Genomic DNA, 21599 nt, shown 5'->3' with positions numbered 1-21599 from the left:
GATGTTCTTGTTGATGCCGGCTGAAGGGCTGTAGCCTGCGATGAGATGGGAACATCAGCTCGGTCATGCCATTGCCACTGATGTCACCTTCAGGAGAGTGGATTTCTTCCCATCCCATCGCTTTCTCAGTCCTACTTGTTCTCCAGTGTTCAGAATTCAAATGATTCACTTCTGGAATGTCATTATTCCATTCAAGTCTTCTCTCTGGACTTAAGGGTGATCTGTTCAAATGCAGGGTTTGGAGGTTGACTGGCAAGGTCAAGGGAGGTGTTTCCCCAACCACGTGACTTGGGTCTTCACCTGACTCTGCAGAGGCCATCTCTGCTGACATCAAGAGCTCAACAGAGGTGACTGAGAAGCCACTGCTTTGAGCAGCTGGAGTCCCATTTGCTTTGTTTTGCTCGGAGTGAGGGTTCAGCGGTGCAAATGTTCTGTCTACAGCCTTCAGGTAACTAGTCCAGTCCTCCAGACTGAGTCTAGGGTTATGTCTGTACTCATTGGTGTTGTCATCCACACCGGATAACTCCTCCAGGCCTTGCCAGTTGGTGTCTGAAGCAATGCTGGACTGACTAACCTTCCCATCCATCCCATAATTGTCCTCTGTGAAAAGAGAAACCAAGGGACCTCATTAGTGCAACAAAATGTTGTTGATTCAACTGGATGAGCAATGTAATGTTTTATAAATTAATTGGAAATGCAATAACAAAAAGTATTCTCTCCTAGTATTGGTATGTTGAGGAGTGATCTTTACATACAAAGGTGGCTGAATGACAGAATTGGAAAAGGAGGTGACTGGGAATGTAAGTCAGTTGGCAAAGTGTTTCGTAGCATGCACAAAAGCCTGGGTTTGATCCCTAGACCACATAATACCAGATACACACCTGTAATCACAACACACAAGAGGTGGCTGCAGGAGAATGAGAATTTCAAGGCCATCCTTGGCTACACAGAGAGTTCGAGGTCAACCTCAATACATGAAATATCATCTTTAAAGCCAAAATTGGAAAAACTATCCAGCAACTGAAACCCTCTGCCAAAGAAGCATGCCTAGTGGGGAAATGACACTTCCACCTGATGAAGAGACTGAGCCTGCTCACCTGGGTCCCTAGCTGTCCAATGGGAGAATAGTTACAGGACAAAGCCATTTCTACTCATTGGCTTCCAGGAAATTGATAGCCTACACAGTATTTTAAATTAGTAGGCAAATGCTTAGTGCAATATCTGCATTTTGTAGTCTTTGGTACTCAGTTCAAAATCGATTTTGAATGCAAATAAAATTGAGCTCTTCAAGTGAGATGCTCAGACATATTTCTGCAGTTATAAGGCTCATCACGGACGTCTGCTTCCAGGGAGCCTCTGAGCAAGAGGGTTTCGTGCGTACACACAGCACACTAGCTTTCCCTGACTCCACTGTGCTTAGATGAAATCTAGGAAAAGGCGCCCCAGACTGGTGAAACGAATTCCTCACAGCTATGTAGCAAAAAGGAAAGTCAGAAGGCTACACAAAACCCACGCCTTTGACGGAACCATAAGAGAGATGGCTGGGATCTTCAGGTCACCTGTAAACAGGAAAGAAAAGAAGGAATACCAAAGAATGAACGCCCACCCATCTCCCGGCCCCAGAGTTTGTGCACCACACTCTGGCATCAGCCTTGGGGGAAAAGTAGGGAAGAGAAGTGAGGGCAGAACTCAAGGTCGATTTGAAGTTGCCTGGAAAGAAATGTCATCCCCACGTGTGAGACATTGTCAAGAATCCAGGTGAGTCAGGGTCCTGATGGCAAGGGAGGGTGCTGGGAGGGACTCAAGCTGGAAGTCTCTGGAAAGCGTGCTCCAGGGAGAGAGGAACAAAGAAAGGAAAGAAGGATGCTTCCAGGAAGCTGGTGCGAGAGGAAGGGGGCAGCAAAAGGGAGGACATTTTGGGTCCAACGGAGGGCATGTGACTTCCCCCACCCCCAGCCTCAAGTAGTTAAATGGTAAGAATATTGTATATATTGGGTTATACTGACAGGAAAGATCCCCTTTAAGCCAGAAAACTTGTAAACTCTACAAATTAATGAGATAAGAGCAAACTTAATCTACACACTATTACTCTAAAAGAAAATATTTCTAAAAGAAATGAGAATAAACAATAGGATCTTGATAAAAAATGTCCCTGCCGAAATCAGCCACACTGCAGCAATGCTGGTCAACCAAGCATCCAAGGACGTGAAAACTGTCTTGGGTAAGAAAACAGTTTGTACTAAGAATCTCATAGCCAGCCAAGCTCTCCTTCAGGTCCCACGGCTGCAGGAAAACAGTTGGACAGCACAAGAAAACAAGGACAACTAATTAAGAGAAATGTAACCCTTGCTAAGTTTCAGAGGGGGAAAACCAGCAACTATCTTCATGAGGAAGGCGTGACGGGAGATGCAAGGTGAAATACCTGGGCACGTACTAAAAGAAGCTCCCCCCAAGACCAATCAGATGGACTGGAATAAGTACTTCCTGGAACATCATTGGCATCACTAAAGGATGCTCGGATGCTTTAGGTGAGCCTCCATGAGGTCCTAGCTATGTGTATGACATGAGTGGACAGGGCACGGGCTGCAGTAATGTGGAGATGGTCCAAATCTAAATGTACTATCCTCACACGCCTCCAGTCAGGGGTGATGATGAGAGCTGTCCTATAGCCCACCAGAAGTGGAGAGGATGTAGATGGCCGCGGGCAACATTTCCCCAGGGAAGGCTCTGTGCATAGCTGGACTACACGGGGCTCAGGGTGCTTCTTGGGTCTGGACAGTAACAGACTCTCGGGACTGGGCTCTGCAGTTCCAGCGCTAGATGAAATGTTCAAAAACATCATCAAGGGTTTGAAACAGGGACTGGAGAGATGGCTTAGCAGTTAAAAGCGCTTCCAGAGGTCCTGAGTTCAATTCCCAGCAACCACATAGTGGTTCACAATCATCTATGATGAGATCTGGTGCCCCCTTCTGGCCTCCAGCAGGGGTATACATAAAAGCAGAACACTATACATAATAAAGAAATCTCTTTCTCTTTTTTTTTAGTTTGAAACAGAAGATATTGACCAATTTGAACTGCTGAAATTTATAAATTTTCACACCCATAGAAACTTTCTGCTTCTTAGGCCAGCAGCTATTTCTTCTTTCTTCCTTTCCTTTCCTTTCCTTTCCTTTTTCCTTTTCTCTTCCTCTTCCCCTCCCTCCCATCCTCCTTCCCTCCCTCTCTTTCTCTTGGTTTTTGAAGAAAGGATTTCTTTGTGAAGCTTTGGCTGTTGTGGAATTAACTCACTGTAGATAAGGCTGCCCTTGAACTCACAGAGATCAGCCTGCCTCTGCCTCTGCCTCTGGAGTTCTGGGATTAAAGGCCTGTGCTACCATGCCCAACTTCTGTTCCATAGTTTAAACAGGTACATTGTATATACAGCATACTGCACAGACCGTTCAGAGTCCTGGTTCCATAGGGAACTGGCCAAGAAGTTGAGAATGAGAGGAGAAAATGGCACCATCAAGAGAAGCTAATGGAGGACAGCTATTGGGAGGATTTCAAGCTGTCTAAGGAAGAGTGACTTGGGGAGAGGCTGGTGCAACTATGCAATTCTTCATGTTACCTCAACCTCCTTTTCATCCAGGTCCTTCAGATGCGAATACATAATAACTGCTCAGGAAGCAGCTTGCTCAGGCAGCGTAGCAGTGACAGGAAGCCGAAACAAAGCAGTTTCCTACCCAATAAGAGGTTATTAGAAACCACTCAGTAAAGAAGCATTGGGCCCATGTGCTTTCTCGGGAGGATGTTGCCCACCCTAGAGCCCCGAGGCTCTACAAACTGTTCTAGAAAACAGAAAGGAAGCAAAGGCGCCAGGACACCACTGGCGAAACAAATACAACACCGACGGTAAAGTAAGACAGAACAATGGCTCCCTTTACCTCATACATGTCCACATCCAACTCCTCAGAAGCCGTGGACATCACCTTAGGAGGAAAAAGGGAGCCACAAGTGTGACAGCGTCACACATTTTGATGGGGCAATGTTCAGGTGGAGTCAAGATAACCACCAGGGACCTTAGGGACATGGCCTTGTGGAGAAGCAGAACAGACAGAGGAGACTTGACTGTGGGAGAGGATGGGGGCGGAGAGGAACAACAGATGCTCATGTTGCTGCCTTCAGAGATGAGGCCATGGTCGAGGAATAGATGAAGCCACTTAAGAAACCAGAAAGGACAGAGTTCTCTGAAGCTGAAATGAATGCAAGCCTACTGACAGCTTTAGGCCCAGAAGAGACATTTTAAACTTCATGTCCCTGGAAACATAAATATGTACATGTCGTTTGGAGATATGTCCACAAATTTCTACAGTGACCATAAGAAACTAAGACCATAATTGAACAGTAGTGCCAGCACCAAGAGCAGGAAGATTATAGGCAGATCTTGCTGGTAAATGTAGGTTCCTCATAACCACAGTGAAAAGAATTCAATATTCTATTAAGAAAAGCACGAACAGCGACCCCCCAAAATTTAGCCCAGGAATGAAAGGTTTTTTTTTTCTTAGCAGTTATATTCATATAATGTAACTTATTTGTAAATCAATAAAGAAAAATTATCTGGGCGTATCATAGATGCTGATTAGTTTGACAAATTTGGTTTTCACTGATGGCAAAGCACTGACAAGAAAATGGATTGACTGTTTCCTTAGTGTGATGATGGCAAACACACTCGGTCCCGAATTCTAACTCTCTCTTGGTGGCAATAGCCTAAAAGCTCCCTCGTTAGGACTAAGGACAGGGTGAGGTCACGATGGAAGGACAGTTCACTTCTGAGATACTCTGCACAGGTGAAAGGACGGACATGCATGCCCAGTCACTTCAGCAGCTGTGCAATTTTGAGTACACATCTGGAGCTCACTTTCCAGATGTCTCAAACAGGGATGGGTGCCCAGCAATGGCTGCTGCTGCAAGTTGGGTGACAAAATAGAAGATGACCCTGGACCTATTTCAGGGTATCAAGCAAGTATTCAAGAACAAGGGGAATCTTTCCAGAATCACACAGAGGACTGAAAGTGACAATAGTGGTCATTACATGATAGGAGAATATCCTGAGGAAACTGAGAAGCTTTGCTCATCCTTACACAAGTGATAGATGACATGGGAAGTTACTTCTTTGTGGGAGAACACATTGAGAAACACAGGCGGAACAATGGATCTAGGAAAAAATCCATTTGCAGCCATCATATTAATAATAAATAACTCCAGGCTGGAGTGGGGCTCCGACATACAGTGCTTGCTCCAACACCAGACAAAATCAAACTAGCACAGTGAACGATCAGGCAGAAGTCACAACTGCCCGCCAAAGCTAGTCGGCTGTTCATCAGAGAGAAAGACAAGCAACTGCACAGTGGACTAGCTTCACAAACACTGTGTTAGCCAAATGACAAAAACCCAGAGAAGGTATTCCCAGGGCACGGCGCTGTTGGCAATAATAGTCCTCTCCCAGACAGACAACTCCCACCTAGATGTGCAAACTCTAGACAAACATCAAGTTGAGGGCATTTTATGAAAGAAACTGGCTGGTGGCCTATGAAATGTCATCACCAACAACGAAAAGCTGAGAAACTGTTCCAGTAGGGATGGCACTTAAGAAAAGCAACGATTTTATATGATATACCATTCTGGATTGAATCCAAGATCCGAAACCATATACCATAAACATGACCTGATTGGAATATTTGGCAAGATGTGGCCTCGAAATGTGAATTAGGTAATGGCCCTGGTTCATGTTGATGGCCTGCATTTAGTTAGTGTTCGACGGCGATGGGCAAAAATGTCCTTGGGAAGCACACAGTAAAACATTTCTACACCAAAGGACATGATACCTGCAGATCACCCAGAGCTGACATAGAAAGCGCATTTGTATGAGAAGAGAGAGGAAACTGGAGACGGGAAGCAAATGGGGCACTTAGATCTGTTCCAACAGCTTTTCTGTAAATGCCACGTTATATGAAAATAGAATATTAAAAATTAGCAGACATTAGGGTGGGATGTAGCCCAATTGAAATGAGTGCTCACCTAGCATACACAGAGCCCCTGGTTCAATCCCCAGCATGATGTAAAATGGATGAGGTGGCACGTGCTCATAATCTTAGCACTTAGAAGGAGGGAGAGAAGGGTCAGAAATTCAAGGTTGTCCTTTGGGATCACTGACTAAAGAGTTCCAGGCCAGCTTGGACAGTGCCTTGTCAGCCTGTTCTTGGGGATGGCCACCTTAAGAGTAGGCTTGGTTCTGTCTTGTTTATATTTTCTGGGGATGGCATAGGATTGGTACAGGGGCAGATGGAGGATGGAGAAGTAACCATAAAATGTCCCCAATAGCCCAGTTTTCTTTTTTTCTTCTGCCTTTCTTGATGTCATTTAGCTTCTCTGGATCAATGAGCTGCTTCTAAAGGGAAGCATGTGAGCTCCCAGCTCAGGAAGCTGGTGGGAGGTATCCCCGGAGGCTCTCTAGTCTCTCTGAGGAGGTATCAGAGTGGGTGGTGCCAACTAAAGCATCCTGCTTTGGTAGGAAATTGGGCCTTAAGCAAGTGCATTGCCTAGAGTTTGGACACACCAAAGCCCCAGCACTGATGGTAAGGACAGTTTATACACCCACGCCAAAATTGGCACATTTCAGGCAAGTCTTCCAGAGCCTAGGCTCAGCATAGAAAATCAACAATGGCTGACATTTCTGGGTGATCAGTGGATAAGCTCCCAGGCGTATGCCTTCCTCCATGTAGGAGAGAAGGATGTAGGTTGGGGGTGATATCAAGGTGAGGCTATTTACGAAGCTCCATGTGTCAGGATTATCGTTCTCGTGTATGTTAGGAACTTGCCGTTTGATCCTGACCACCTTGTCCCTAACCCCTGACACCGTCTCTTCATTTCCCTCCATCCGAATTCTCCTTATGGCCACTGCTTTTGCCACCAAAGTTAATCAATGACTGCGCACAGGGAAATTCTTTGTTTTTTTCTGACTTCAGTTTCAGAGTGTTCTCAAATTTTCCCTTAGTTTTTAAATTTTTTTAAAATTATTAGCAGTATTCTTAAATGAAAAAAAAAATCTCTCAGTCCCATGCAGCCTCTCCACTCAATTGTAGAAACAAAGCACAGGAAACCAATCTCCATTCTCCCGTCCCAGCATTCCTTGCTTTAAAGCATCATTCAAAAAGCAAACAGGCAGGGCATGCAGGGTGAGAGGAAATGCTCAGAGCGGCATCTCGTGGGGTGGGGGGCGGGCAGATGAATTGATTTAGAAGCAGAAGGACGTGTCTGGAACCAGGGACTTGATGGGAATGAGGATGGCATTACGACACACATGCACCGCGGCCTCCATTCTGTGCGTGATGGCAAGAAACGGAAGTGAGCTGAAATGGCCTGTCATGCAGTTACGGGAAAGAGGCTGCTGAGAATGAAGAATGAATACCTGTGTAGGTCATAGCTTCCTCCATCTTTAGTTCCTGATACAGGGAAAGAGAAGAGGAATCAGTTAGCTTTAGAACCCATAGGACCTTTCACTACGCAGCTTCCACGAACACATCTCAATCCTAGAAAGAAACGTACTGTGTTAAATACAGGCAGCATCGACAGCCAACTGAGAGTTTATTAATTAGTCTCAAAAGGATTGCGTGCTAAGGCAAAACAACATGTAAAAGGACAAAATGAGGCGAGAACAAGAAAACAGTGAGAAAAGTGTTTCCAGAAGTTCCTGTAATTCTGAGTAAATTAAAAATATTTTTTGCGGTGGTGGAGGGGTGGGGCTGTTCTTGAAAAAGGAGGCCAATAATAACCTCCCACAGGAGCAGTCTAGACGCCGGAGGGGGTACTGTAAGTGCACAGCGGTCATGAGGCCCCACCTGGCCGGTCATTTCACCATTAAGGACCCTATCAGGTTTCTCACAGTGGAGCTGGTGAGTCATTGCCGATGACATGGAGTCACAATGGAGCTGGCCACTCATCACCGATGATGTAGGGTCACTGTGGAGCTGGGAAGTCATCGCTGATGACATAGGGTCACAGTGGAGCTGGTCACTCATCGCGGATGACGTAGGGTCATAGTGGAGCTGGTGAGTCATCTCCGATGATGTGGGGTCACAATGGAGCTGGCCACTCATCACCGATGACGTAGGGTCACAGTGGAGCTGGGAAGTCATGGCCGATGACGATGAAGTTGTATTCTTTTGGGGAATGATAGCTTCATGTAATATTTCTAGTGTGTCTAATAGTTTGGCTTAGATCCCAGGCCTTCACAGGTTGGCTTTCTCCCCCTTTTCATCCCTCCTTTTCTCTCTTTGATTTCTGGAAAAGGTCAGCATAGAAGCAGGGTGTTTCCAAAGCTTCACACTGAGTGAAGGAAGCATCCAAAAGACCCACTTTGCAGGCCTGGTTCTTGATTGGGCCATCTCCCCTAAGCGTTGATGGAGAACTGAGCCATGACACGTTGCTGGGCTTTCTTGTAGGCTGTTTGATCTAGGACCCTTCGGTGATGGAAATGACAAGCAAGTGGACTGATTGTTTTGGGAGAAGAACCTCATTTCTCCCTTCAAGTCTGTGGTCCCCCATCAGTTCAGATGTTTGAACACTTGGTCCCCAATTGGAGGAGCTTTTTGGGGAAGGTTATAGAACCGTGGAGAGGTAGTTGGTGGTGGGGCTTTGGGTGTTTATGATGTCACCGTTATTGCTGTTCTCTCTGGTTCTCCTTTGTGGTTCACAGCTTCCTGCTCCATCCACCTTGCCAACCACTTGCTGCTATGCTTTTCTATCATGATGGGCTCTTATCCCAGGAACTGTAGAGCAAAAATGAACTTTTTTTTCCATAAGTGGCTTTTGGCCTTGATGCTTTATCACAACAACAAAAAAAGTTGGCATGACCAGACAGCTGCCATTTTTATTACTAGGGATGCTGGCTCTACTCAGAACCTACAACCCACAGGTTGAGACTTTATTGCATTAAATATGTTCCATCTGGAATGGGGAAAAATGGCTCACTGGTTAAGAGAACAAAGTGGTCTTCAGGCAATCAGAGTTTGTGGCTTCCAATTGCCTGTAACTCCAGCTCCAGGGCATAAGAACATTCTCTCTATTCAGCTATTCAGCCTCTTTGGGGATTGCACTTATGTGCAAAAAACCCATATACAGACACAGACATGTGCATATAATCAAAACTAGAGAGAGAGAGAGAGAGAGAGAGAGAGAGAGAGAGAGAGATTGCAAGTCAGCCATTGCAACTTAGACCTAGAGTCTCAACATTTGGGAGACTGGCCATACTGGGCTACACAGTAAGTCGGAGGTCAGTCCAGCTATGTACAGTAAGACCGCATCTCACAAAGTGTGTGGGGACTCCTGCAAAGTGCTTTCCAAAACCAGTGGCTTGAGCCTGTCATTCTGTCGGGTCAGGGTAGTCTCCAGTTCTTTTTCTTCCCTTCTGTGAGTAGCTGACATTTACATTTCTATAGAAATGGGACAATGACTTTTGCTGGTGAGGCAAAGGCTGAGCAAACAGTGCCGTGTCTATGCAAACCAAACGGAGAAAAAAATTCAGGTACACACACTGGGCAGAATGGGGACATCTTCTCAGCACCATCTCACACTCCAAGTTTATGAGCTTTTCAAATGGGAGTCGGTGGTAAAAGCACTGGAATTCCCTTGTCCTGGGCAGGGATTCAGATAGGGGTGGATGATTCTGGACGGTAACAAGAAGCAGGGCACTGTGTGTCTCCACTAAGTTACTGTAACAAGAGCTTCTGGTTTACTTAGAACTGTTAAGGGGGACCATAAGGAACCCCCAAAACCTTGATTTCTCCTTCCCATGGATGCTTCTGTTGGAACTGAGGTTTTCTGATAAAGCAGATGCATGCAAGAGAGTGAAGGGTTACTCACACTTGGTCCGTCAGTCAACTCAGCTTCCCATCGCTGTAACCAGGTGTGAGACTCAGAAATCAAATTATGTTTGGAGCTGCTGGCAATGATTCTCCTGTAAGTGCTCTAAACTATATGCTTATGCACAGAAATGTTTCGAAAGGAGAAATCTTGATCATACAAAGAGTTTTCTAAATACAACAGAAAGAAGTAATATTTTTTTCCTTACCGACGTCAAGGCTCTTGGGTCTCGGGTTGCACTGCTTATACCCTTGACAGCTTCGGAGCTCCATTAACTGTATGTGTAGCTGGTTCAAAATGCCCCTTTCCACGGTGTGCACTGTATTCGTGAGCTGTGGACAGAGTGGTCAGGACAATGGAGGTGAGCACGTGACTGGCTATCCCATTTCCAACCGCTCTCAACAAAGGAAAGCATATTTTCTTACCTGATAAGGATCTGTATTCATGTCAAAATACTCCAGAAAGCCGGTAGCAAACTCACAAAAGAGAAAATTGTGTGTCTCATTAACTGTACGCAAACACCAGTATGTGTTATTGTTGGAGCTTGTGCATGCGCAGAAAGATCCCACTGTCAGAAAAGAGAGAAAAAGAGCCCAGTGAAAAGAACGAGAAACCTTCACAAGCTGTCCATGTCAGTACCTCTTTACGAGCTTTAGGGTTGCTTTCTAATAAACACTGTGTGATTGGCTGTCCAAGAGAACGGCATCCTCCCCTCTATTCATTTTGGGAAAATGCAGGGGACTCTCACAGACTGGAGACCAAGGTCAAGTTTTGCAGGCCCCTGACTTAGTTACCCTCCTTAATTCTGGAAGGCGGTGGTCTCCAAAATGGGGTGAGTGGTTGGAGAAGAGTGGGTATTTTGTGTTTTCTGGAAGAGGAAAACATGGCTGTCTCATGAAGGGACAGAACTAGTGTCCTCACTGTCTCAGGGTCACACAGCCAATGTCACAACTATGCATTGGGAAGACAGAGTCTGAGACGAGGGTGGAACCCAGCTTCATGGAACTGGAAGTGATGCTATTTGCAATTATGGAAGGCCTCTGCAGCCCTGTCTGTGTGTGCACAGGAGCACGCATGCTCGCATGTGGGAGGGTTCCCATGTGCATACATGTAGAGGGCTGAGGACAACTCTGGGTGTCGTTCCTCAGGTGACACTCGCCTTGCTTTTGGGACAAGATCTCTCTTTTGTCTGGAATTCCCAGACCAAAGCAGTCTACACTGGCTGGCCACAGTCCCAGGGAGTTGCCTATTTTTCTCCCTAGCAATGAGATTGTAACCATGGTTACCAAGGCTACTTCTATGGGTCCTGGGTGAATGAATTCAGGTCTTCATGCTTACATGGCAAAGCACTTTACTGGCTGAGTTACCCCAAGAACTTTCTACAATATTTTAATATGTGATGAGATTTGACTATCAACACCTTTTGTACATAGAGAGGCTCCCTGGCTAACTAGTAGAAAGTATTTAAGAGACATCAAATTTTAAAACCAGCCATCCATTCTTTTTCTTATAAAAATGGAGGGAGTGATGATGGGGTTTCATAACTGTTTTCAAAACTACTTCTTAAAACGTTTAAGATAGGTACAGTCAAAGGAATGCACCTCTGATGTAGAATGTTTGAATCGCTTAGCTCGTTTACAGTTCTCAAAGAACTGTTAGACATATTGTTGTATCCATAACCACTCATAGATGGGAAAACTGAGGCCCAGAATCAGGTGACTGACAGCTGGCAGCGGGGAGTCCAGCTGGAAGGCTGACTTAGCTATGAGACAACTGCCCTTTGCAATATTGAAGACACCAGATCTGGCCCTGCGAGCTAAGGGGGATCTTTGAAATAGCGAATGAGAGGGGATTATGCGTTTAAATGTTTTAACTGACCAGATTTGGGGGGCAGTTAAAAGCTGAAGGGGAGGTACATCGTGCTCCATAACTGACCATTACGGGCTGCAACCTCCCTATTGCTGATGTTTCTCAAAGGGACTTACTTGCGTCAGCTGGCAAACCTACACACACTACTCTTTCTGCTGCCCAGTGTATGGATTTGGACCATGCTGCCCAGGCTAACCCCAGTCTCGCGATGGTCCTTCTGCCTCTGCCTCCTGCGTGCCAATGACAATGACATGTGTCAGTCATGTTGGCATAGAGATTTTGGTCTTATTGATCTCAACTCCCCTGTGTTCTGTGTTCTCCACAGTCACCTCTCCTTCATCCCAGACACATTTTTACAAAAGAATATCTAAAAAAATGGAGTATATTTTCATCTGTTTGATTTTTTATAGAAAGTACTTTCAGTATGTCATTTATAATTTATATTTATTTTATATGAATGTTTATTTAGTTCATACTTACATACTAAAATCCAGGCAATCAGTATTTTTTAATTTATATAGAAAATTTCCAAACCAGCTGGGTGGTGGTGGCACACGCCTTTAATCCTAGCACTTAGGAGGCAGAGGCCAGCGGATCTCTGCGAGTTCAAGGCCAGCCTGGTCTACAAGAGCTAGTTCTAGGATAGGCCCCAAAGCTACAGAGAAACCTTGTCTCGAACTCCCCGCCAAAAAAGGAAAATTTCCAAATCAATAATTTAAACATGTTGTGAACTTATTTCACAAAATATACAAGTATAAAACTTCTGACCCCTGCTCACAAGCTCACTCTGCTGGGATGCTAATCTCTTCCATCTGGACAACTTCACTACAGCTCTTGGGTCTCAGCCTAACCATCACTTTTGTAAAAGACCCATTGCTGGACATTGACTGCCCCTCAAGGCCCCCTGAGCAGTGCTATTGGGAAGCAATCAAACCTTTATGAGCTGAGACCTTGTAGGCAGCAAGACATCCCTGGGGCATACGCTTGATGATGACCACAGGGGCAGGGGTGGGGGCGGGAGGAGGAGGGGGCTGCCTTCCTTCTTTCTCTCTTTGCTTCCTAGACACCATGAGGTGGATAGATCCCTCTATCACATGCTCCCCTGTGACTCCCCACCACAGATAGATAGATCCATCTATCACGAGTCCCAAAGTAAGAAGACCGATCAACCAAACAAAACCTCTAAGACTCTGGGCTGAAATGAGTGTTTTCTTTTTTCAAGTTGACTCTCTCAGTCATCATTCCCATGGCGGTGAGAAGATGGTTACCACGTGTACTATCTTCTTCATCTCTAACGGGTACCCTCAAACTCTTTAGTCACCGTTTCCTTCATTCCATGGCTACAAAGTGTAATCATTTTGCTTGGCTCATTTGGTTACCTGCCTTCCCCCTTCCCACTAGAACCAACGTGTGATGAGGACAGACACCGAACCCTCAGCAATCTGAATAGCCCATAGGGACATCCCCCCCTACACACACACCACAAACTCCATTTCAAGAGCTACGTTAAAAACTGAATGCCATGACTAAGAGGTACTTAGCCTCACTGTGATTGTGAACACACAGGCAAAGAAACACACAACTCAAGCAGGGGCAGTACTGAGCTGCCCGGAGCAGGTCCGCCATCTCAAGAGACCTCCAGTTTGGAAGCTGCCTGGATGCCCTCCACTGACCCTTGGAAGACTGGGGTTTTTATCTGTGCTCCTGGTCAGCCTTCAGTCAAGGCCTCTAGATCCTGGGCATGATCCCTCTACTGCTGAGAGCACCATGTAGGAAACAGAGAAACAAAAGCACTCTTCAAAAGGACACAGATATTCCGTATCTTCTGCCATCCCAGACAAAATGGAAGACTTTTAAGGACCCCATGGTCAAAGGGGCACAGGATAAGGAGGGTGTGGGCCCTGCACTGATAGTATCTTTACTGTGTTTTTATTCCTTTTAAGACACCTGCGTTAGAGTTAGGGCAGAAACCAATTTCGTTCAGGCAAAACTGCCCAGGTGTTTATTGCTACTGACTTGGGTGGGTTTATTGGGAAGTAACCACCTAGGGCAGCCTCTGTGTGAGACCTCAAGGAGAGACTTGGTACCTCTCAACAGAAAAACCAAGTCTTTCTAGGAATCAAAACTAGTACACCTGTAATCCCAGCATTTGAGAGGGAGAGCCAGGAAGACTGTAAATGGGAGGCCAACCTGGCCTACACAGTTCTCGGCCAGCTGAGAATCCATAGCAAGACAACATCTTCAAAAATCAGAACAAAAATGAACACAAACAAAACAAAAAATAGATTCTAAAGGAAAAATTGTTTTTCCAGCAAAACGATCTGAGCACAGACCAATACGGCATTTTCCTTTGGATCACCCTGGGCTGCTGTGTTCTCTGTAGGATTCTTTTTTTTTTAAATTTATTTATTTATTAAAGATTTCTGCCTCCTCCCCGCCACTGCCTCCCATTTCCCTCCCCCTCCCCCAATCAACTCCCCCTCCCTCAAAGGCCAAAGAGCAGTCAGGGTTCCCTGCCCTGTGGGAAGTTCAAGGACCTCCCACCTCCTTCCAGGTCTAGTGAGGTGATAACCTTTGCTGGAGAGGTTGTGGAGTAAGGGGTACACTCATCCATTGCTGGTGGGAATGCAAACTTGTGCAACCACTTTGGAAAGCAGTGTGGAGGTTTCTCAGGAATTTCAGGATCAACCTACCCCTGGACCCAGCAATACCACTCTTGGGAATATACCCAAGAGATGCCCTATCATACAACAAAAATATATGCTCAACTGTGTTCATAGCAGCATTGTTTGTAATAGCCAGAACCTGGAAACAACCTAGATGCCCTTCAATGGAATAATGGATGAAGAAAGTATGGAATATATACATATTAGAGTACTACTCAGCAGTAAAAAACAATGACTTCTTGAATTTTGCATGCAAATGGACGGAAATAGAAAACACTATCCTGAGTGAGGTAAGCCAGACCCAAAAAGAGGAACATGGGATGTACTCACTCATAATTGGTTTTTAGTCTCTGTAGGATTCTTAGCCTATGTTAGGGAGAGGTGCTCCCTGTACTCCTGGAGGAGGCGCCGTTGGGGGACTTACGGTTCCAGAAGGGGGCGGTCTGCCAGTGGTTGTTGTCATGTGTGAAGCAGGTGAGCCCAGGCAGGCTGCACTCTTCCCCCTTCCTCTGGCGTTTCTTCTCCTTCCTCGCCTTCTTCCTCCGGCGGTTCTCCTTGAAGAGTTGCAGCTTGCTGTCCACCTCCTGAGCAGCAGCCTCCCTAGACCAAGACAAGGAACTGTTTTGATGACCAGAGAGGACTTTACGAACAGCCTTGCACAAACGTGTACATGGAAGACACACGAGTGTACGTGGAACACGACCTCAGGTGACCTCTGGTTCTCATAGACAGCTTCAAAGATAGCCGGTGTCAAGGAGGCAAACTCACTGAGTGACAGTTCTCCCGTAACTTTAGTAAGCCTGACAGTTACTTGTTCTGAGGCATTGATGGAGATAATTGTTGGCATGAGTCAGTGCATGACAACCCATGGACAATGATATGATCTCCTGGGAGCTCTGTACCTGTCAGGCAGCCACAGAGTCATTGAATTGTTAGTTTGGATGGGACAGCATACAATAAGTGGATTAAAAACCATTGGGCAAATTATATATGATACGTTTTTAAAATAAATATTTTATCATGTTTCTTCTTTAAAATATTTATTTTTTGGAATTCTAAATTCTATCCATGTATATTAGATATGATTATATCCACCTCCTGCTTGCCCCCGCCACATCTCCCTCTATGCATCCTCTTCCCAACTCCATCTCTCTCCCTCCCTCCCTCTCTCCTTCCTTTCTTCAAGTCACTGAGGTTAATTACTGCTGCCCATATGTGCAGGGGTGGGGGCCATCTACTGGAGCATGGACAACCCACCAGTGACCACACCCCTACAGAAGAACGATTCTCCCTCCTCCAGGGGCTATCAACTGCCAATCGCTCCTCAGGGGTGGGCCTCATGAGCTCCGCCCTCACCCATGCCAGCACTGTGGTTGGCTTGATCACATGCCTGTAATCACTGCTACTGAGTTCAGGAGACCAATAGCAAAGCCCCGGTCCAAGAACACTATTTTACGGCGCTCCTCGTCCTCTTCTAACTCGTCCACTCTTTTGACTTCCCTGAGCCTTGGCAGGTGATTTGTTTTCCCACATAGTTTAAAGTTTGTTGGTACTCAAACACAAATGCTCTTCCACATACAACTTTTGCTATCGCTTTAATGTCCGCATGCTTCCTTACATTCCGAGAGGTCAGCACTGTTGCGGCTACTCTGCTAAACAGCCTAATTTAGTTCAGGGTCTGTTACTCTCCATCGATCCCCACAGAGGACCAGGCATGGAGGAGAAGTCCCTGTGGAACACAGGGGTCCCTCCAGTCACTGTGGACAGTCCCTGACTCCTGGCAAACACCACAAACGCGGAGTTACTCACTTCGCGGAGTTACTCACTTGAAAGGGTGAAGATGGTTTTTTAACTTCTCTTGCCTTTTCACACCTTTCTCCTTGTTGTAATAGCTGCAGGCCAGAAGATTAAAAAGTCAGTCAGTCTCTCATCTATCTATATCTATATCTATATCTATATCTATATCTATATCTATATCTATATCTATATCTATTTCTATCTATATCTCCCTTCATTTGATTAAATGGCTCATCACACATACACACACACACACACACACACACACACACACACATTAAGTGGATGAGAACAATATGCCTTATGGCGATGGATTCATGTATGGCATTAAGAAAGAGAAGTTGGCCTCCAGCTACCCCTGGCTCGTTGGTGTCGGGAAGTGAAGTGACCCTGGGATGTGTGCTCACCTCTGCTTACCGCAGCTACATTCCTCCGGCTTCCTTTTCTTTAGGTGTCCCCTCACTTCTCTTAAATTCTTAATTTTATCTTGCAGAACTTCAATCTGGAAAACACACATTCACACAATTCCCTTCTAAGATCAGGATTTTTCTTAACAAAAAATAGTCCACCTTCTTTGCTGTTCCAGAGACCAGCTGGGAAGAGCGAGTCAGAGAACACATTTATATCCCACCTACACCCCAATCAGTGTGCCACAGAAACACTAATAGATACCTCTTCATAACTGAATATTTTTCTCAAAAATATCCAAAAGACTATTGTGTTCATCCCTGTTTTTCCCATGCTTGCTTTCAGTAGGGCTATTGCTATGTAACTAGAGGAAGATAAATACCTTGGTGGATTTTCCAGTTTTTTTTTTTTTAATATAAAATAGTTTTTACAAGAGCTTTGATTTTTTAATTTCATTGAAATTCAATTGAAATTCTAAATAATATAAACAAGTTATCATACAAATGAATACTTAGAATGCCAAAAGACAGAGGCCACAATTTTATTTAGTGTCCTCTAGATTACAGCATATACTCAATATCTGTGTGATCACTCGTGGGAAAATACTAAAGCACTGTGCTCATGAAAGGAATTTGGGTGAGGACTTTGCTAAGGATTTCCCAGTTTTCAGGCAATTACGAAAAGGAGGATGGGTACACACGAAATGTTTATCCTTTACAGCAGCTGGGCAGCTGAGCACAGAGCCATGTGGGTCACCCTGGCACAAGAGAGTTAGACTGAGCACACGGCCACGCGGAACGCTTTCTGAGCACACGGCCGCGCAGATGGCTTTCTGAGCACACGGCCATGCGGATCGCTTTCTGAGTACACGGCCATGTGGATCGCTTTCTGAGCACACGGCCACGCGCATGGCTTTCTGAGCACACGGCCACCCGGATCGCTTTCTGAGCACACGGCCACGTGGACCACTTTCTGTGTTTTCGCATGCTTGTGGTGCTGGGCTAGAACTAAGGTCCTTATTTACAACTATCAAGCTCTCTCTCACTGAGCTCTATCCCAGCCCAACACTGACCTCTTTGTCGATGTAGGCCTTATGGTCCTTCCACGCTCTGGCCGACTGGTACAGCTCTCTCTCACAATGGATTGTATCATTTGAAAGGATGAAGCATCTGAAAACCAAACAGGACCAAGAGAAACAGACTTATGGTCTAGTATCAGGAAACACCAGAGCTAGCAAAGAGAACTCAATACCTTTCAACCTCTTCGTATAGATACAAGCACCAAGCTTAGAACTGATTCTACCCAAGGGTAAAGGAGAATGCATCTTGGCCAGTGGCTGGATGAGGGGTAGGGTCACTGCTTGTGACTAGGTCATCCCCCAGAACACCTTGTCGCTGCTTTTCATATTCATCATCCCTTGAATAAACTCCACTCTCCAACTCAAGCTTTTAAAGTGTGTGTGTGTGTGTGTGTGTGTGTGTGTGGATTTTCAGTCACAAATGCAAAATGACTTCTTGGAAGAAACATATTATTCCATTATTTTGCCTTACCTCAAGTATTTCCACTTACACTCTGATATTTTCCTTTTCCTGTTTTGCCATTCTAAGGCTCTAACCTGGGTCTCTGGCTGGACAAGCATTTTACACTGAGGTGAACTAGACCCTCAGCTTCTCCATTTAGGGTCCTCTCTCTCTTTCTCTCTCTCTCTCTCTAAATTTTTGAGACATAGTCTCTGCAGCTTTGGAGCCTGTCCTGGAACTAGCTGGGCCTCGAACTCACAGAGATCCACCTGCCTCTGCCTCATGAGTGCTGGGATTAAAGGCGTGCACCACCATTGCACAACTAGGTCACTCTTAAGACAGTTTCATGTATCCCAGGTTGGACTTGAACTTCTGATCCTGCTGAATTCCTGAGGGCTGGGATCCTAGGTGTACTCCCGGATGCCTAGTTTATATAGTGTGTGATCAACTCCAGATCCCAGGGCTTATTTTACCATTGTAGTTTGTGTGTAGAGGTGTTTTTTCTTTATGCACACCCATTGACCAGGGACATGTAGCATCTGTGGAAGCCAGAATGGGTGTTGGATCCCCTGACACTGGGGTTACAGACAGTTGTGATTATCTATGTGGTGCTGGGAGCCATACCTGGGTCTTCCAGAAGAGCAGCCAAGTGTTCTTATGCTATGAGCCAGCTCTCCAGCCCCAAATCTAGGGATTGTTGCCAACTAGGTAAACATTCTCTCAGCTGAGCTAGGTCCCTAGTCCCACATACCATTAAGTTTTGAAACAAAGTAACAATTCAGGGATAGAACTGGGTGGACATGGGGGTGTGATTCTAACAAATCTAAATTTGGGGTCAACTGGTACTCCATGGTGATGGCATTGGGGATAAAATGAAGATCTAATAAATTTAAAGTTATGGAAATAGTGTTTGTTTCTTGTCGGTAGGACTTCCAATCCTTTCTGTCTGCTCTTGTGAGGCAGGTCAGGTTTTTCTGTGTCTTACATACCCATTCCTAGCCCACAACCATTTTCTAGAAGTTTCTTTGTGACCCATTGTCTTTCTTCAAGGTGTATTCAGTTCTGAGGCTGGATTCTGCAATGCTCTAAGTCAGGGGGGACCATGGAGCATGAAACAGTCCCCAGCAGTCCCTAGAATTGTTTCCAACGATTTCCAGACACTTCTGTAGGTAACAACTTGGGGATAGAAACTTAACCGCTAAGTTAAAATATGGGAGACTTGCTCTGACTGGGTTCCTGGCCAATTAGCTAAATACGAAACAGAACCCAAAGAACATATGGAGGTTGCTGCTGGTTCCAGCTTCTCCCTGCTTCCCTGTGCCTCTTGTTGTGCAGACAAGCCTTTGGGCATTGCTGAGTGTTAGCTACCTTCCGCCAAGCCCACATGGTGACTGTATGGGGTGTGAGGTAACGCTGACCTCCACCCTGGGAACTACAGAAGCCGACTCACTTGTGTGTCACACGGACAGTGGTGGGCAGCCCCACCGCGTCGTTGCTATCGGCCAGCATCTCATTCCTGATGTCACCAGCAGCAGCCTGAGGGCCTCCCAGCCGCTGGTGGCCCTCATCGTGGCGCTTAGCAATGCTCCTAGGGGGTAACACTTGCAGTTCTTCTTCTTCCAGATTTATGTCGTATATTTCGCCTTCAAATTCGACAGACAGGGACCGAGTCTGCCGCGTGTGCACAAACCTGGGCTTATATTCTGGAATGAGAGGAAAAGCCACAATGCAGATGAGCTGGTGTGCGTGGCAGAGAAAACAATATCATCCGTCGCCTTGGGGTCTTAGAGAGGGACAGCCAGTATCAGCTTCATTGGTACCTTGGTACCTTGGGATAGCTCCTGAAACCACGGGGCAAAAGCAGGCTCTCTACTGGGTGTGTCCTGTGACAGACATCACACTGCTATGGCCTCAGGCCCTTCCCCTGTCAATCGCAGGCTATGTGGTTTCACATCTAGTTTTCAACATGAATGGCTCTATGCTATGCTATGGCAGTTAACGAAGAACTGTATGTTCCCCGTTTATTATTTATAATGACAAGCTTTCCCTTAGCTTTAATTGTTCTTAGGATACTGTAGATCTATCTTGAATCCATAATCTTGAAACGCGATATTGTCATAGTGTTCCTTACATGAAAGAACTCATGAGACACCAAACATGAATTGGTGCGATCAGCCACGGTTTCAGAAGAGGGAACTGAAGCTCTGAGTTTTGCTTGCCTTTCCCTGGGCTCCAGAGCCGGGATGTGCGGTGTGAGCTTACATCTCACCACTGCCTTGGGCTGCCTTTTCGAGTGGACGAATGCCCTCAACACCTCGTGTTTACACAAATACAGGGGGATGCTCTAAAAATAGTAAATCTGCAAATGCTTGCATAGGCCAGGTAATGTTTAAACACACACGGTGATGAGTAAGGGGCATCGTGCATCCGGACCATGGGACGGTACACCTCGTGCCCACTGGGTCCTGGAGGAGAGATTTAGCGTGTAAGCTCTGACCTTTGTTTACACCTGAGAAGCCTGGCGGAGATGGAGCAATGGGAATTGTCAGCCTCCTCCAGGGGAGACTGCTCCCTTGGTACCCAGGTGAAGAGGTGACCCCCATGACAGAGGATGACTTTCAAGAGATGGAGCAATGGGAATTGTCAGCCTCCTCCAGGGGAGACTGCTCCCTTGGTACCCAGATGAAGGGGTGACCCCCATGACAGAGGATGACTTTCAAGAGATGGAGCAATGGGAATTGTCAGCCTCCTCCAGGGGAGACTGCTCCCTTGGTACCCAGATGAAGAGGTGACCCCCATGACAGAGGATGACTTTCAAGAGATGGAGCAATGGGAATTGTCAGCCTCCTCCAGGGGAGACTGCTCCCTTGGTACCCAGATGAAGAGGTGACCCCCATGACAGAGGATGACTTTCAAGAGATGGAGCAATGGGAATTGTCAGCCTCCTCCAGGGGAGACTGCTCCCTTGGTACCCAGATGAAGAGGTGACCCCCATGACAGAGGATGACTTTCAAGAGATGGAGCAATGGGAATTGTCAGCCTCCTCCAGGGGAGACTGCTCCCTTGGTACCCAGATGAAGGGGTGACCCCCATGACAGAGGATGACTTTCAAGAGATGGAGCAATGGGAATTGTCAGCCTCCTCCAGGGGAGACTGCTCCCTTGGTACCCAGATGAAGAGGTGACCCCCATGACAGAGGATGACTTTCAAGAGATGGAGCAATGGGAATTGTCAGCCTCCTCCAGGGGAGACTGCTCCCTTGGTACCCAGATGAAGACGTGACCCCCACGACAGAGGATGACTTCCATAGCCATCATGTCAGGGAAAGAGGAAACCCACTCCTGTTCTAGGTCACACGAGATTCCACACAGTGAGAACTTTCTGGAAGGGAAGAGTGCCCCTGTTACTAAGTGAGACATTTGGGTCAGGGTGGCTGTGT

The 21599-nt window shown here is 46.1% G+C and overlaps 1 protein-coding gene across 2 annotated transcripts in view; it reads right to left on the bottom strand.

Moving 5' to 3' along the window:
* Positions 1-493: 493 nt before the first annotated feature.
* Positions 494-21599, bottom strand: part of Sulf1 (sulfatase 1) — a 159755-nt gene continuing 138649 nt past the window's right edge. For both annotated transcript variants that reach the window (XM_041667814.1, XM_041667815.1), the window contains 9 exons: positions 19611-19863; positions 17713-17809; positions 16640-16734; positions 16262-16327; positions 14860-15035; positions 10326-10468; positions 10109-10232; positions 7448-7481; positions 494-600 (listed from right to left, as the gene is read on the bottom strand). In XM_041667814.1, coding sequence (XP_041523748.1) covers positions 570-600; positions 7448-7481; positions 10109-10232; positions 10326-10468; positions 14860-15035; positions 16262-16327; positions 16640-16734; positions 17713-17809; positions 19611-19863 — 1019 coding nt within the window. In that variant the 3' untranslated portion in view covers positions 494-569. The remainder of the gene's footprint in view (positions 601-7447; positions 7482-10108; positions 10233-10325; positions 10469-14859; positions 15036-16261; positions 16328-16639; positions 16735-17712; positions 17810-19610; positions 19864-21599) is intronic.

The sequence above is a fragment of the Microtus oregoni genome, unplaced genomic scaffold (assembly GCF_018167655.1).
Source record: "Microtus oregoni isolate MIOR12 unplaced genomic scaffold, Mior012 000017F_ref0000208, whole genome shotgun sequence".
NCBI lineage: Eukaryota > Metazoa > Chordata > Mammalia > Rodentia > Cricetidae > Microtus > Microtus oregoni.
The sequence above is the reverse complement of the archived record's forward strand: the minus strand, read 5'-3'. Positions and strand labels throughout refer to the sequence as shown.